The following is a 16,693-nucleotide window of genomic DNA, read 5'->3' on the forward strand; positions in this document are numbered from 1 at the left end:
CATACCACTCTGACCCTATTTAAACCCGGAAGGAGCTTAGCAGCGGCGTTCCACTAATGGAGTCGGCGCCCTGCTAGCTCCCCCGAGACGGACCAAACGGCTACCCACTCTCTGGACCAGGACATCTGACTCTAAGCCACGGGAGGCCATCTACCCCTCCTGCCTACACAGGATAACTCCTCTACTAGTACCGCAAGTACCATTGTCAGCATTGACTGACCCATAGAGACTGTGCTTCCATTGGCATTTGTACTTTCATTGTTATACCTCAGATGTGTGTAGCCATAACATAACTGCTGATTATCTGCTTGCTTGCCTCATCATCGCTGAGGTCTTATTGCCACATCATAACTGCTGATTAACTGCTTGATTGCCACATCATAACTGCTGATTAACTGCTGAATTGCCATCAGTGTTGGGGTTGATTGCCCCATCATAACTGCTGATTAACTTCTTGGTTGCCATCTTTACTGTGGTCATTCTGACATAACTATGATGCTAAATACTTGCTTGACCCACCATCTTTACTGAAGAACCATTACCATACTATAGTTACCGCATATAAATATACTGCCTTACTTATGTTACTGACAGAGTGACTCCCCGTAGTGTTAAAATATGGTGGATGATGATAGCAACTCCAAACTCTCCGTTTCAGATTGAGAGAAACGCCTGGAGTTCAGTCTGATGCAACCATTTATAAGGATCAACATATCCCTGAACTTGCGCATCAGTTGATGTTACACGCCTCTGCCATTGAGATCCTAACAGCGCAACTAGGGGCGTTACACCCTGATATTTTCCTTTTAAAATAGAAAAAGAGATTGAGGACAAAGAGTCCTTGGTCTCTTTTTCTACAGCCCCAGCACTGAATGAACAGGAGGCACTCAATACAGAGGCTTCTTGCTCATTCACAAACTGAGGAGGCATAGTACTCTCCCCAGTTATGAATGGACAGGAAGCCTCTTTCCTGAGTGCTCCTGTCCATTCATAAATTGAGTAAGTGATTATTATGCCCTCCAGTCATGAATGCACAGGAAGTAATGTGTAACACTTGCGGTTCATTCATAACTGGGGACATTGTAAATAACTGATAACATAGTAAGCTTGCTAACACTGAAGTGATCAGTACTGGTCACCTCAGTGTTTGTTCAGTACAATGAAGGATCAGCAAATATTTCACATATTTGCTGATCCTCCGCTCGGCATACTGAAGCTGCGCCCGGCCCGGCAGAGGTCCGCTCTCCATCCTGACTCCTTGTTTCACTGCTTTGTCCTCCCCCCTGGGCGCCAGCAGCTGGATCAGCTCTGTGTCCCCTCTGATCCCCACTGTCAATACAGGGGAGAGCAGTGGGGATAGGAGGGATACAGACCACAGCATGCAGCAGGCAGTGGGGAGGAGAGAGTGGCTTCCAACTCGAGCCTCGGCCCACCTGGTGACTGGATGGGGCCCACTACAGGAGGGCTGGCTGCACACAGCGCCCCGAAAAGTATGGCGATTTGGGCAACAGCCCCGCTCCCACATTATGGCCCTGCAGGGCCAGGCAGTTTTTCATGAAGAAATTATTGTTAGACTGTTTCAGAGAGACTATATCCACAAATATTCTTGATAGAGGCAGTGCACTGAAATGGGTCCAAAGAAAAAAAACAAAAAATTCCCACTGAGGAGTAGCATGCAGAAACATAAGGTGTTGTACTTTTTTGGTGTTGAAGTATCATAATGCAACAAAAAAGATTGACATGCAATGTGGTATTGACACCGAAAGAAAAATTCAAGAATGTTACAGCTGAGGAGCAGCTCTAGAAACATTAGATGGACATTTTCAGTGCATATTCACTGTAATCCAATGCAAAAATGTATGTGCACCACAGGATTGACCCTAAGGAAAAAAATTAGCAATTTTTAAAAATGAGAAACCATTGTAAAATCATTGACAGTGCTGTAGCACCAGGCTACAACTGTAAAGGCAGCACAAGATGGCAATGCTGGCAAGTCAACAGTGGTGGCAGATGGTTATGGTGTCAGACCTGCAGTGGTAGAAGAAACAGTTAATAGTGGCAGGATGTGGTCATGGCAGGCCTGCTGTGGTAGCAGGAGAGGCTTAAGCTGTATGGTATAATGATGTTATGGCCAACCTCAAACCAAAAATGTAATCACTAGCATTAGCAGCAGGGGCTTGGTACTTATTGCTGATTCAGGACTGGTTAATTTTGATAAAACTGTGTCTGGGGGCCAGCAGACTTTTTTTCAGTTGCAAAAACCCAATCTGAACTAAATGCATGTTCTAAAAGCATGCTGGCTGAAGTTCGAGTTCGATTGCATACTGGGAAAGCCCAGTACCCAAATGTCAGGGAGATTGTCCATTCTGAGCATGATCAAAAATCATATAGTTCAATCCCTACCTATAACTGCTGCTTGAAGACAACCCTGGGTGAGGCATGCAAAAGAAAGCCTTAGGGCTTGTTCACACCGAATAGGGTGCGTTCAAGAGCGGTAGCTGCTGGAACTGCTTTCTGGGATGGGAGGGGGCGTGGCGGTGCATTGTATTCAATGGTACTGCTTCCACACCACGCGTCCGATTGCAGTGTGATCGGACGCGTGGCAAAACTTTGCCTGCGTTCCGTTCCACTGCCAACGCAAAAAATAGAGCTTGCTCTGGAACGCACCGCATTTGGTGTGAACAAGCCCCCAAAAGCCTCAATTAGGCAGCCACTGTCACTGGTTTTCCTCCTTCCTCCAGCAGGACGTTCCAAGCCACTCTGGCCATGAAAAGAGATAATGCCATTTTCTGGAAAGGACGTTACAAGGATGTTATGTTTCCTATTTTAACGTGGTTCCATAAGTGATGCCGACCAACAATGCAGAATATTAGCAAAGTGATTAATGCACACCTTAGACCACATGGGAAGGGTTACCTTGGTATGTAAAGGACATCATACAATTCCTTCCAGGTAACTTAAGGATTACACATACCTACCAACACGTGGTTTTTAGCTGTGGATGTGTAACAGCATACCACACACAAACACTATCCAGATAGTCAAAACTTTTTTGCCACAAGAAAGCCAAGAACAATGTGACAACAGGTTTATATCGGAGGCTTTGGAATATATTCTTTGTTATATAGTATTCCGTTTTGATGGCTCCCATTACCTCCAGGTGCAGGGTGTAGCGATGGGCACTTGTTGTGCCCCAACTTATGCCAATTTGTACCTGGGGGGATAAGAGCAATATATCTTTGTGGAGGAATGTATGTAATATATGTGCCACATGTTATCAAGGCCAGTGGCGTAACAACCGGGGGTGCGGGGGGTCACTTGCGCCGGGCGCAGCACAGGTATTTTGATGGCATTTTGATGGTTTTGGAAGGCAGTAGAGTCCTACATGAAGCGTTTATTAGAACACTAAACTCAAACATATTTAATTTGAATTTCACAATGACATATGATCAACATCAACTTACATTCTAAGATATAAAAGTCCTTGTCAGGGAAGATGGTACTCTAGCTAGCAGTTAATATAGAAAAGTAATGGCAGGTAATACTATACTACATTCAAGTAATTCACATCCAACCCCTTTAATCAAATCCATACACTACAGTCAATACCTGATAATTCAAAAATGATTGCTCTGATTTATGGAGCAATTATGCACAGGGGGTGCCTGTGATAAATGACTATTACAAATTGAAGTAAAATGGAATTATTCACTCTGCGCTAATTGGTCTCTGCAGTGAATCAACTTTTGTAAGTTGATTCACTGCAATGGAGATCATTTTCACCGTTACACAAAGTTAAAATAACAAAACTTAATAAAATAAACAATGTAAATGTTGAAGCTACAACATTAGTATAGTGGTTAGGTTACATTGAGAGATCAAATTTACATATTAGTAGGGGGCTTAAAAATGTTTGAAGACAATGTATAATATGGTACTATTTACATGACAACATGGTATCCTAATTAATGTACCTTTTTCTCTCTAGTAGGGGATGCCAGGATGCAAGGCTCGGTGACGTGACACATGCAGTGGGGGTTACATAAGTGGAGCATTATCCCTCTAGGCCACTGCACTCTAATGTGGACCCTGGTTTGGGGGGAGAAGTACCATTTCTTTTCTAATAGACTAAAGGTGGCCATACACTCTACAACCATCGCAAGACTTTAGTCTTGCGATGGTTGTAAAGGGATTAAAAAAACGTACGATCTGCCTATCTTGGACAGCCAGATCGCACTCTGGATCATCGCAAGCCCGCCCCCCTGAGGGGCGGACTTCCGATGACCGCAATGCTGAACGGGCAGTGTGCGCGTGCGCACACCGGCCCGTTCAGCATTTATCTTCCGAGCACCGGTCTAACCAGCCGAGAATCGTACGATTCCCGGCTGGTTTTCGAACATGCTGGTTCGACAGAAGACGTGCGACCGTACAGTAGAAACGGTTGCACGTCTCCGTTCACACTGCTCGATTATCGTACGAAAAACCGATCGCATACGATTATCGTACGATAATCGTGCAGTGTATGGGCACCTTTACACTGAGGTAAGATGAAAATTGGATGGATTTATAGGGGCATGATAGTGTCTATAGGAATATCATGTTGAACTGAAAAGATAATAAACTGACATCTAGAGGAGAAATGTAAGTAATACATGTCAGAATGTTTATGAGGAAATGTTTAAAAGGAGAACTATGAGGTGAGTGCTTTTCACTCACCTCATAGTTCTAGCCAACCTGTGACAATGAGACTGTCACAGGTCGGCTCAGTAGATCGGGAGGTGAGCGAACACATACCGGCGTCTCTGCCGTGACAGGGGAGGGGCTGGGTTCCCCCCTCCGATCCGCCAGCACTGACTGGCGGAACGGATGGGGGAGGGTACAGCTGGCTCTGCCTCTAGATAGGCAGAGCCAGCTGTCAGTCACGCAGCTGGGCGGATCCCGGCATAAATGTCAGCATCCGCTTCAGCTGCGGCGTCTCAGTATACCGCGAGCAGCAGCTCGCGGTATACTGCGGCGTCTCAGTATACCGCGAGCCACAGCTCACGGTATACTGAGCCTAGGGCGACGGGAGGACGCTAGTTTGTGTCCTCCCGTTACCATAAGGAGAACTATGGGGAAAAGCCTTAACCCCATAGTTCTCCTTTAACATTCTGGATTTGGAATAGCATTGTAATTTATATTGCTGATACATATAAAGACAAGTTTGATGCTGTGATACATTGAGATGGACAATACTGTAATATTTCTTTACTGACCATCTAATGAATACTTTATTAATGTAAATATAACAAATTAAGGGCTAATATACCTTCCGAAATGTAGTTATACATATTAGGAGCGTTTTTAAGTATTAACAACATCTATTGATATATGACTGATAAAATATAGATTTAATCAGTTGTGCAAATATCATGAGACATAAAAATTTGAAACTGCCATCATTTTATTCTATAGGTTCTCTGCTTTCAGAAAATATTGTTTTGTGGGTTTCCCATGAATAAAGTAAATCTAAATGTAAAAAGTGCGCATTTTAGCATGTGTGTGAGAATAATAAAAAAAGGAAGCACGTGAATTGGAATATTTTTTTAACCGAGGAACTCTATGGGGGTCATTCTTATGCTTTTTGGCTCCACCTAGTGGCCATAATGAGCTGCAAATTTTGTTTGCATAGCTGTTCACTATGCAAACAGTTTATAAATCACTCCCATAAAGTGGGATCCAGAATCAGAACCAAAGTAAAAACAAATAATTATCTGTATCAACCTGCTTTTTTTTACTAGTTACATCAGGTAGAATACTACAACATAACAAGGAGTATAAGGTGATAATCACAAGTCCCTCCCACTGCAATAAATAACACACAATAACAGATACTGGAAGCCATCAGCTGTTGAATAGTTTTGTGTTGTAAGAAAGGTAAATGTTGCTCTTTTTCTGTGATATTAATATGAAGAACACTCTCAGGAAATAAACAATCCAAGCTGGGAGGAATATTTCAGTCCCTAGATGTATACTTGCTGTCATCGGTTGATGCCAGCTACATAATTTGATGGGAAGAGCCCAATTCTCTCCCCTAATTTTCCCATCCACCAGTAAGAATTAGAGTTGTCCAGCACTTCGATTACATCATTGGTATAGAAGCTGAGTTCATCTGGCTCCAGGGCCTTGAAGTCATAGAGTGCTTTCACCAGCTGAGTACATTTTGCTTGAGGCGAAACCTGGGAAATGGAGAGAGGACAATAAATGAGAAGGTAGATAGCACTTTGTAAATAGTAAAACAAAGAGTTGTGTGCAGTGGATTTATTCATATACTGGGGACGGACATCACCACTGTGGCCCTGCATTCACTGTTTGACACAGAAAGCGGCGCTCTCTGGATTTCTGAGGACCACCCACTGCTGATAAAGATTGGGAGAGAAAGAGGACCCAGCACATCATGTGACCGGCCATAGATATCAGAAAATGGTAAGCATATAAAGGTCACCAGAGGTCACTTTTGCCGTGAGCTTGGCTTTAATGTCCCGGTCACAAATAGGTGTTTTGTTACAGCTGATTTAGCACGACCCCAGGAATCCCATTCTTTTCTATGCCCCTGTTCACACCTTTTGCATTTTGTTGCAAGCAGAGAAACGCCTGTCGCACAAACTAGTACACGAGCTACTTTAGGGCAGATTTCAGCGCGTTTTCTCCCAATAGACTCAAATAAAAACGCTCAAAAACATGCATTTTGATTATTTTTTGTGGACGTTTTACACGTGTATTACCCATTCATATGAATGTGCCAAAATCTGCCCCCAAAAAATGCCCAAAAAAGTCAGGTGGAAAATGCGCTTTATAGGTGTCGCTTAGGCGTGAATGCAGCCTTAAGCTCATCTACAGTCAACACATATTTTTAAATGGTTATGGATAACTTTAGGGTTAAAATCTCTCTCAGGTTTTATATTGAGTTTTCATTTATTTCTTGTTCTATCTGATACTCATCGCCTGAAAAGGAAGAAATGGAAAATAACCCCACTGAAGATGTATGCAGAATTTAAAGTTTTTTGTAAATCACTGCTTCCATATTACTTGCTTTTTCCTGAATGGAAACTCTCGGAGTTTACCTCTGGAATGCAAGGCGATGGGGAGTTAATATTTCACCTCATTAACACTGTCTGTATTTTGCTGGCAGATCTCATTATCATTTGTAAACTAGATCTGAACACTGTCTGCCCTAATAAAGGGTTAAAGATCTTGAAGCACTGTAAGTTAATATGAGGAAGTCTTTCTATGGAGACAGCTAGGGTTTCCTGTCACTTTGAAATACAGAGAAGCCCCAAAGGCCCACTACGCTGACACAGCTAAAAAGTAAATAAAAAAAATATTTTTAGGTTTGCTGTGTGAATAAGAAAACATAACAAAAGTAGAAATACACAGAAATTTACAAAGGAAAAAAAAATGGTATCGGCTGCAACTATCAGCTCTCTATGTGATAGCATATTTCTGGTGACAGACAGGGCCGGATTTCCCACAAGGCCAAGCAAGGCCCGGCCTTGGGGCAGCAAGGAGTAGAGAGGCAGCAGGGGTGTGGAATTCCTATCTCCCGATGCCTGGGACACACTGGGCGCCGGGCGGGTAGTTGTTTTCTATATTTAGTCCTGCTTTGGGCAAGCAGAGCTAAATGTACAGCGGGGAATGTCGCCACTTGTTTTGTACAAGTGATCCCGGCGATGTTGCCGAGATCACTTGTATGCAGCCCGCAGGTCTGCCATTCTCCGTGGGGGGGTTGGCAGCAGGGCCGGATTTACTTTCTCTGCTGCCCCAAGGCCAAGTTTCTCAATGCGCCCCCCTAGCCACCAACTACCCCCCCATGGAGAATGGCAGACCTGCAGGCTGCATACACGTGATCTCGGAAAAATCGCGGTGGCTTCCCTGCTGTACATTTAGCTCTGCTTGCCCAAAGCAGGACTAAATGTAGGAAACAACTACCCGCCCGACACCTGGAACTGAAAGTCCCGGGCATTGGGAGATAGGAATTCCAGATCCCTGCTGCCCCTCTACTCCGTGCTGCCCCAAGGCCAGGCCTTGGTTGGCCTTGTGGGAAATCCAGCTCTGGTTGGCGGGTAGGGGGGCGCATTCAGAAACCTGGCCTTGGGGCAGCAGAGAGAGTAAATCCGACCCTGGTGACAGGTCCTCTTTACGGAGCGATTAGGGGGTCTATTAGAACCCTAATGTCACCTTTGCAGCCCAGAAAGCTGATCAAACACAGATTGTGTGCCTCTGTGGCCAGGGAGTGACAGTTCAGATTGAGAAGTGACGTAATTATCATCTCTTAATGCTCAAGTCTGAGCTTGTGATAGGCTTCATGGCCTTGTCCTAGAGTGACAAAGTTATATTATACAATTGTTTTTTCTTTAAGTGTATGTATAGCCAATTTTTTTTTGGATAGCATGAGGAAGGGTAAGAATTAACATTTTAATGTAGTGTTTCTCTGCAGCACACAATTGTGACTGTGCCAATCTAATATTTCCTATATCCATTTTGTTGGTACAATGTGCACTCATTTTTGTTTTTTTTTTGGGAATTTTTGCGTATTATGGGATAGACTTATTGTCACTGGGGGTGACTACTTGCATTTAGCTCTGCTGGGCTGTAAATAGCCAAAGCCAAATCGATAGTGCTGTACTCAATTTGTTCTCCACTAAACACAGAGTTTAGTACTTCTGCCTGCTGCTGGTTTGTGATCCTGGCTTTAGAATAAGAAGATACTATAATGCTGGGTTATGCATATTCCTGGCCAACCATTGGTTTATTAGCAGGAGTGTATGCTGCTAAAGGACATAAATATATGGGGCTGACCTTGTGAGTGTCTCTTCCCCCTAGGCTCCTGCCTGGGGGATGGTGTTTTGCTGTCTGTAATTCAACTAGGCCTCCTGCTTAGGTAAGGCCTACATGTGTCCAGAAATAGGGGCCTAGATTTGGGCCTGAAGCTGCCCTGCCAGTAACAGGGGGGAAGCTGACCTAAGATGGAGTCTCAGGGCAAGAGAGGCTGGGAAGAAGCTGTATCCTTTCAGCGCCCGGTAACTCTCTTGGGAGGATACAGGGAGAAGTCTGTTAACCTGTTAACCAGCTGAAGTTCTGCTATATACAGCATACCTCTGAAGGGTCCTTCATTTGGAAACAAATTCCTTTAACCAATTATTTTTGGCATATAAATTCTTTATAGTCTGTGTAACTAGGGAACATGGCAGGGTGTGCCCATTGTCTAAATACATTGTTATGGAAGGTGTCCCTCTTTCTCATCTCAGAAAATTGGTATCTATACAGAGCATACAGAGATACTTATCCCGAATTAAAAGCTCTATGCGCTACTTTATGGCTGAAAAGTGAATATGGAGTCTGTAAAGTGTCCTGGGTGTCTATAGCTCTAACCCCTCTCTCCTTGTGATCTACCATGAAGAATAAGGTGGTGAAATGCTAGCCTACTCTGCCTTTGGGGTGTCTCACATGCTTTTGGGAATCGGGGAGGGATACATATATTAGAGTTGAAATTATGCTGGATCAAAGGTTGCTGAGAGATAATGTTCTATCTAAGACTACTACAGTTTTCGGAATTGATATAGTGTATCAGTGGCGTAACAACCGGGGGCGCAGGGGGGGCACTTGCCCCGGGCGCAGGACTGAGGGGGGGGGCGCCGTCACATAGTGTATAATTTTACACAGGAGATAGCTTTTCAAATATCTTGGTCTGAGACACTTTCTAAACTAAAAAAAAATAAAATTGAAAGGTCTGGGGATTTTCAGGCCTTCGCTATTACCTTTTACTGCTGTGAAGTTATGGGTTACTAAGTGGAATTGATTTGTTCCTCAGAGCTTCAATTATTGTATTGTTTTGCTATGCTAATGGGCTGGACAGATCAGGAGTCTGAGATGCCTGGGTCCTCCCACTACAGTAAATGAATGAACTATGTGGGGTATTGTACATGACTAGTGGGGAAGGAGTGGATTTTGCAGCCACCAGTCTTATGAACAAGAAATAATGGACACTGAGCCCTTATAATGCAGGATTCTAGAAGCATTTTTCTTTCTGTGGCTGCAGGACTGTATTCAAAGACATGAAGACATACCTCAACTGTCTCAATTTCAGCAGGACTGTCCTGGAATTTTAACCAAATCATGGGGTCCCATGCACCCACCCCATGTCCTGGCTCCGGGTCACAACAATCTGACCACAGTAAATGCCTTGGAGGTGTGGCCATGCAAATAGAAAGAATGTTTGGCGTAGTTAAACAAATCGCCTTTCTAGATCAGTGGGCGTGGTCGAATTAGATGAAAAGCGCATTTAGGGAGTAGAGAGTACTTGTGACTATTCATGGAGGTGGGGATAGCTATCTGCATGTGAACAATATGGGATCATGGCTTCATATAACCTTGAGTGACAGAATTGTGGTCTGTGGATTCAGGTGGGATTTGGTGACCCTGAGTGGCCTATTAAACATCATATCTGTTGCATCTTAATCTATTGTAGACTGCAGAGCATGGCAGGAGATGAGGACACTGACATGTGTTAAGCAATGACAACTTCTCACTGACAAGGTGTGCTGTGAAGTCAGGCATACAGGTCCAACAGGTAAGGTTGAGAGGGAAATCATGCTGGTCTGACCTACACTGAGAGAAATGGCCATAACTCCCAATTGTCCTGATTACCACAGGACTACCCCAGATTTTAATTAAATCATGGGATCCCACAGAGCTAGCTCATGTCCCGGCGTTGTGTACTGCAAACCTCCCAACCATCCTGATATCCGTGGGACAGTGCCAGGATTTTAACCAATTCCTGGGGTCCTGTAGACCCACCCCATGTCCAGGAGATGGAGGGAAACTTATAGCCACTGCCTGTTTCTGGTCATGTGACTAACATCAGCGATAAGGGAAACCTGGGATAGACTCCCTCTGTGTCCTCTGAGGCACTGCTAAAGTCCTGATTTTGTCTAGCGTCTGATTTGTATTCTGTGTAAATGATGTTGAAAGCAACTGGAAGGTGAAAAAAGTGTGTTAACACTGGCATTGAAGGTAGCACATTAAAAGAACTAAGATTTTATTTAATAAAACAAAAACAAGCTGCACAGCCTCAACCCTTAACAAGCAGGCAAATTATTCTTTCATTGGTTTGATTACAATAAACTGTACAGAACTGGCATCAGCCTGATTGCTTTGCTTTACCGACTACATCATATTGCTCAATGAACTGTCCTTAAAAATGTACCTTTGTTGCATATTTTGCCACTAAACACTTATTACAATCACATTTCTCCTGTTAAAAAGACATAACCGATTTTAATTAGCATCTCTGAAATTAATTTTGTTGCATAAAAGTACAATGCTAAATTTGTACATTCTACCCGTTTTAAAACTAACCATAGCCACAGAGTTAGATCAGACATGATCTGGTCTTTGTTTAAAATAGTTCATGCTACTGTATATACTTGCTTTCCTGATTGAGAAAGAATTAAAAGAAAACAGTAATGATACCAATACAGGGCATGCCACTGCTGTATTGTTCATCATGTGACTATCTCGTAATAGGTTTCCTTTAACACAAATTATTGATAAGCCAGGAAGAGAGGTCCTAGATCCCTTGCAGCTCATTGTTTCTGGTAAAATGTCTGTCTGTGTATTTCAACTGTTACTCCTGATTACACATAAAACTAGAATTATATCGTTCAATACACTGCGTCATGTATCGATACACAATCCAGCTTCTTGATGGCCTGGCTGAATTTTAGCTGAGTGTGTGGCACTGTTGGCACCCCTCTGTTCAACAAAAGTCAACATTTCAAATATTGTCGAATGAGATGATCTAAATTCTTGGCTGAGCAGTGACTGCAGTTACTGTTCTGGTATTCAGAATACAATAGCCTGGTTGTAGGGGATTCCTCCATCCACACTATTAGTATTGATAGGGAAAGCAAGAGTTTAAAAAAAATATGTGTATGGCCAGTCTTAGTATTGAGACGTATGAACCCCCAGCAGTTGTCCAGACGCAAGCAGATACCTGCAGCATCTTTCGATGTTTTGCTCAAATGCTGCTAAAACTATAGTGTTCATATCAGACAGGCGATTATTCCACCTGACAGAGCATCAAAGAAGCCAAGGCCAGCTGCAGGATGAGCATTCCAGCACCCAGGCCAGCAGCGGAATCCGCAGATATTGGTCAAATCCTGGGACAGTCCCGTGGAATTCATGACTGTTGGGAGTCCACTGACCAGCATTGTAATGGATCTTATGATGCATACTTCGTAGTGCTGCACTTTATACACTATGTTGTAAATTGCATTATCCTGACTTCTACACTCTATGTGCTGTGTAGTACATTACATAGACCTGATCCCTGCACTATACTGTATATGCTATGTAGTGTATTACATAGTCCTGACCAAAAAATTTATATTCTCAAGTTGCTCATCGCTGTGTAGTTTGCAAATAATGAAATTCTTCTTTAAGGTAGGCTCAAACACGTTAAAGTGACACTAAACGCAGGAGTTAAATCTTAACAATGCATTCAAGTACCTTAACTATTAACAAAAATTTATCTTTTTTTGTGTATCACTCAACCGTAAATCCTCAAATCATCTCTAAATTGGTGCTGACACTGTCCTTCCTAGTCATATGTCTAGTCACATGTGCCAGAGTTCAAGGAAGTAAATAGGGAGCTAGTAATCTGCCCTTAGTTAACATGGCCACTGTCAGAAGACTGTGGAGGCTAAGAGAAATAAGATATGCAAAGAATACAAAGCCTGCAATTATCTAAAAGTATCTGTTTTTTGAGTACTTGTGGCTATTCATGGAGGTGGAGATAGCTATCTGCATGTGAACAATATGGGATCATGGCTTCATATAACCTTGAGTGACAGAATTGTGGTCTGTGGATTCAGGTGGGATTTGGTGACCCTGAGTGGCCTATTAAACATCATATCTGTTGCATCCTAAAGGAGAACTATGAAGTGAGTGATTTTCACTCACCTCATAGTTCTAGCCGACCTGTGACAATGAGACTGTCACAGGTCGGCTCAGTAGATCGGGAGGTGAGCGAACATATACCGGCGTACGCTCACCTCTCGATCCAGCGCTGACTAGCGGAACGGACAGAGGAGGGGGCGGCTACAGTTGGGTCTGCCTCTATATAGGCAGAGCCAGCTATCAGTCACGCAGCTGGGCGGATCCCGGCACAATTGTCGGGATCCGCTTCAGCTGCGGCGTCTCAGTATACCGCGAGCAGCTGCTCGCGGTATACTGCGGTGTCTCAGTATACAGCTCGCTGTATACTGAGCCTAGGGTGACAGGAGGACGCTAGTTTGTGTCCTCCCGTTACCATAAGGAGAACTATGGGGAAAAGACTTAACCCCATAGTTCTCCTTTAATCTATTGTAGACTGCAGAGCATGGCAAGACAACTTCTCACTGACAAGGTATGCTGGGAAGTCAGGCATACAGGTCCAACAGGTGTGTTTCTTGTTATTTTAAAGATATGGGTAAAGGTCCAATTTAAGTTATTATAAAGGAAGAGTTACCCTTTAAGGTGTTTTACTTTTAATTACATATAATCTACTCTTATTTTGTACAGGATAATAATAATTTGCTAGATATATTTTTCAAAACAGAAGGTAACTGAACTTCGATCGGAAAATCCACACAAAGCAAATTAATCACGTCAGTGTATTTTATGATCTTGGTGGTCTTTGCTGACCTCTGCTGGCCACCTGAAACAATGTTCCTAGCCTATGAGAAAATTCCATTTTATAGGGGTCTATTCACAAAGCTGCCGAAGGATCTGGCCGTAGCTTCGGCCGATCCTTCGGCTAGCTTCGGCACCAGGACCCCTTCGGTTCAGGAGAACCGAGGGGGTGCTGTACGGCTATTCACAATAGCCCGTACAGCTCCCGATCACGGCCGAGCGGCTCAGTCGAGCGCTGAGCCGTGCTGAAAGAATAAACTGCTGGAATTTGTGTGGTCTTTTAAGCCTTAGGAGAAATGTTAGGGATTTGTGTGTTTATGTGCAGCAGCCTATACTTAAAATGAACGGTCTTTTACTTACTTTACTAAATATCATTAGGCCTTAGAGTGTTAGCTCCTTGAGGGTAGGGACTGATGTGAATGTGCACTGATGTAAAGCGCAGGGTAAATTGTTGGCGCTATATTAATAATGCTCAAGATCATAAATACATATTTATAAACATATAGTGGCGGAACTACCGCCGGTGCAGGCGGTGCGGGCGCCCGGGGCCTCAGAATAATGGTGGGGAACAACAACTCTGGGTTTCACCAGTCATTTTTGGCATATAAACTCTCTGCTCTGCATAAGTGGGGGTGTGGCAGGGGTGCGTCAACTGCCTAAGTAGATTGTGCTGGAAGGTGTCCCTTTTTCTTCTCTCAGAAAGTTGGGAGGTATGGGATTGGAGTCTTTTTTTTTTATAACTGCTTTTATCTCTGATTGCATTTGGTGAACTATCTTCACTTAAGCAGAAGTTCCACTTAACTTTTCTTACCTCATTTGGTCTGTGTCTGACATAAACTTGTATAACAAGAACCATAAGATCAGAGTGATGCTTGTTGTACATGAAGAGTATACTGCGACAGTGATCAGGGTCAACATAAAAAAATAGACAGAGGGCTGTCAATGGAAGGCTTTGCTATTAGATTTGTCTAGCTCTTATATTTATTTAACAGAAAAGAGAGATTTTGAAATTACCTTCATTAATTCAGATGAAGTTTTACCTTGATTTTTACTGGCACAAGCAGCAGGCTAGAGGCAAAGGGAAAGGACAAAGAATACATAAGTTATAAACAAAAACAGTAAAGCTAAATTCTATGTCAGGCAGAAAGAAATTAGAACTTTAGATGGAACTTTCAGAAAACATAAACTTGATTTAGTCTGGTTAGATATCCATTCAAAACATTTTAATCACATTTTAAATAAAACTAGAATACATAGCTTACAGTACATTTATTTTTATGTTTATTAACCATAATTCTTTGCTATGCTAGGAATTAGGCTGGATATTAAAGGATTGGATAGGTGTTGCTGGATCTTTAGGGATTTTTCACATAGCTGCGTTGGTCAGAATTGATCAATGCTGGCTCAATGCAAGGATACAGCAAAGAATATAGTTTTCCTGTTTTCATCATACAGGTGTGGTGGTTTGCACTGCATACAAATGCAGCATGTCTACAATTTTATACAACATGTTAAGTTGCACTGCAATGCATCACAACATGCTGTTGTGCATAGAGTTGAATGTCATTTTGTGACATTTCAATAAAGTTAGAAAAAAATCCCACTGTAATGCATTGTAACAACACATCACACCACCCCTACACAACAAACACCAGCACGCATGATATAGGACCATAATGTTCACTCACTGGTGTGAATTGGCCCTTAAGAAAAAATCTAATTCCATAACCTAATATGAAATTGGTGATATGGTATGTGGTAATATGTACATCTGCCAGAAGTACTTTCAGAGGTGCCTCTGACTAGAACCTAAAAAAAAATAAGGAACAGTATAAAATTGGAGTCCAAAACCAATTAATTCTCTTAGAATAGTTTAAATAAACGCCACAGATATAGCCATCTTTCATCAGGGGTAACATTAATACATATGACATACTGAACATAAGTGTGCAATGAAACAGAAATTGTGAAAAGTATAATAAAATGCAGTTAGCAGATAATAAAACACATGTGCTGATACTTCATTGCAAACACATAGGCCATCTACCAAATGCATTTTATTTATTGTTTATTGTTTTAATGTTTCCCTGTTCCAAAGTATATTTGTTTATCATTTGAATTCATTTTAGACCTGGTGAGGGGACATCTTCGAGCTCCCCTCCCCCCTTAAACACACCGGCTACATCTGTGGATTTTATGTGAACCATTTTAATAAAATAAATTAATTCTGGTGCGGTGCTCCTTTTCTTCCTTTTTAATGCACTGACCATATGCAACTCTATTGCATTGCTGTTTAAAACACTGGAAGTTGGAAGTCTTGGAGTTAGATAGGCAGGTTTACAGAAGCAGATAAACACAAGGAAAAATCTCACCAGGGGCAATGTTCATTTATGAGGCTCAATTAACAAAGTTTTAACACAGGATAAGAATCTGAATTTGAAGTAATGTATCTGTTATTTTAAAATCTCATTAGGCTGAAAATGACTGTCACTTAAAAAAAAAATTAAGTTCCTGGTGTGTTAACTTCAATTTGAATCTGAATTGGGCATATATTATAGTAACTAACCTGTAAGACACTAGAAGCTGCACATCCTAATAGTACTAGGAACAATATGTAATTTCTAAGAATTGCTGAACATAAGTTAAAATATTTGGCCAGTAAAAAACATTCATATATCACTTTATTATATACATTTGTGAATGTAATAAGTTACCATTGTGTAAAACATGTACCTGTGGTTGTGATGACCCTTCTTCTTGAAGGAAGATTTGTTTCTGTCGAGAAATGGATGTGGCTTTGTAATATTCAACAAGTTTGTTGATAGACTTGAATTTTTCAGTCCATAAGCTGTAATTGCCGAACTTGTCTCTCATGACTTTGAAATGCTGCACATCTTCCTCATGCCTAAAATTCCCAAACAGAATAAATCAAGAAATTACATTAAAAAATTAAAAATATGCTTTGCTGTATATAAATCAA

The 16,693-nt window shown here is 42.2% G+C and overlaps 1 protein-coding gene across 2 annotated transcripts in view; it reads right to left on the reverse strand.

Annotated features, from left to right (window-relative positions):
- Positions 1-5,879: 5,879 nt before the first annotated feature.
- Positions 5,880-16,693, reverse strand: part of GRAP2 (GRB2-related adaptor protein 2) — a 59,765-nt gene continuing 48,951 nt past the window's right edge. The window contains exons 3-5 of one of the 2 annotated variants that reach the window (XM_018565773.1): positions 16,447-16,618; positions 14,728-14,781; positions 5,880-6,218 (exon numbers count right to left, since the gene is read on the reverse strand). In XM_018565773.1, coding sequence (XP_018421275.1) covers positions 6,021-6,218; positions 14,728-14,781; positions 16,447-16,618 — 424 coding nt within the window. In that variant the 3' untranslated portion in view covers positions 5,880-6,020. Of the gene's footprint in view, positions 6,219-14,727; positions 14,782-16,440; positions 16,619-16,693 lie in introns of both variants that reach the window. The other variant, XM_018565772.1, reaches the window with a different exon arrangement.

The sequence above is a fragment of the Nanorana parkeri genome, unplaced genomic scaffold, assembly GCF_000935625.1.
Source record: "Nanorana parkeri isolate BGI_ZX_2015 unplaced genomic scaffold, ASM93562v1 scaffold885, whole genome shotgun sequence".
Lineage (NCBI taxonomy): Eukaryota > Metazoa > Chordata > Amphibia > Anura > Dicroglossidae > Nanorana > Nanorana parkeri.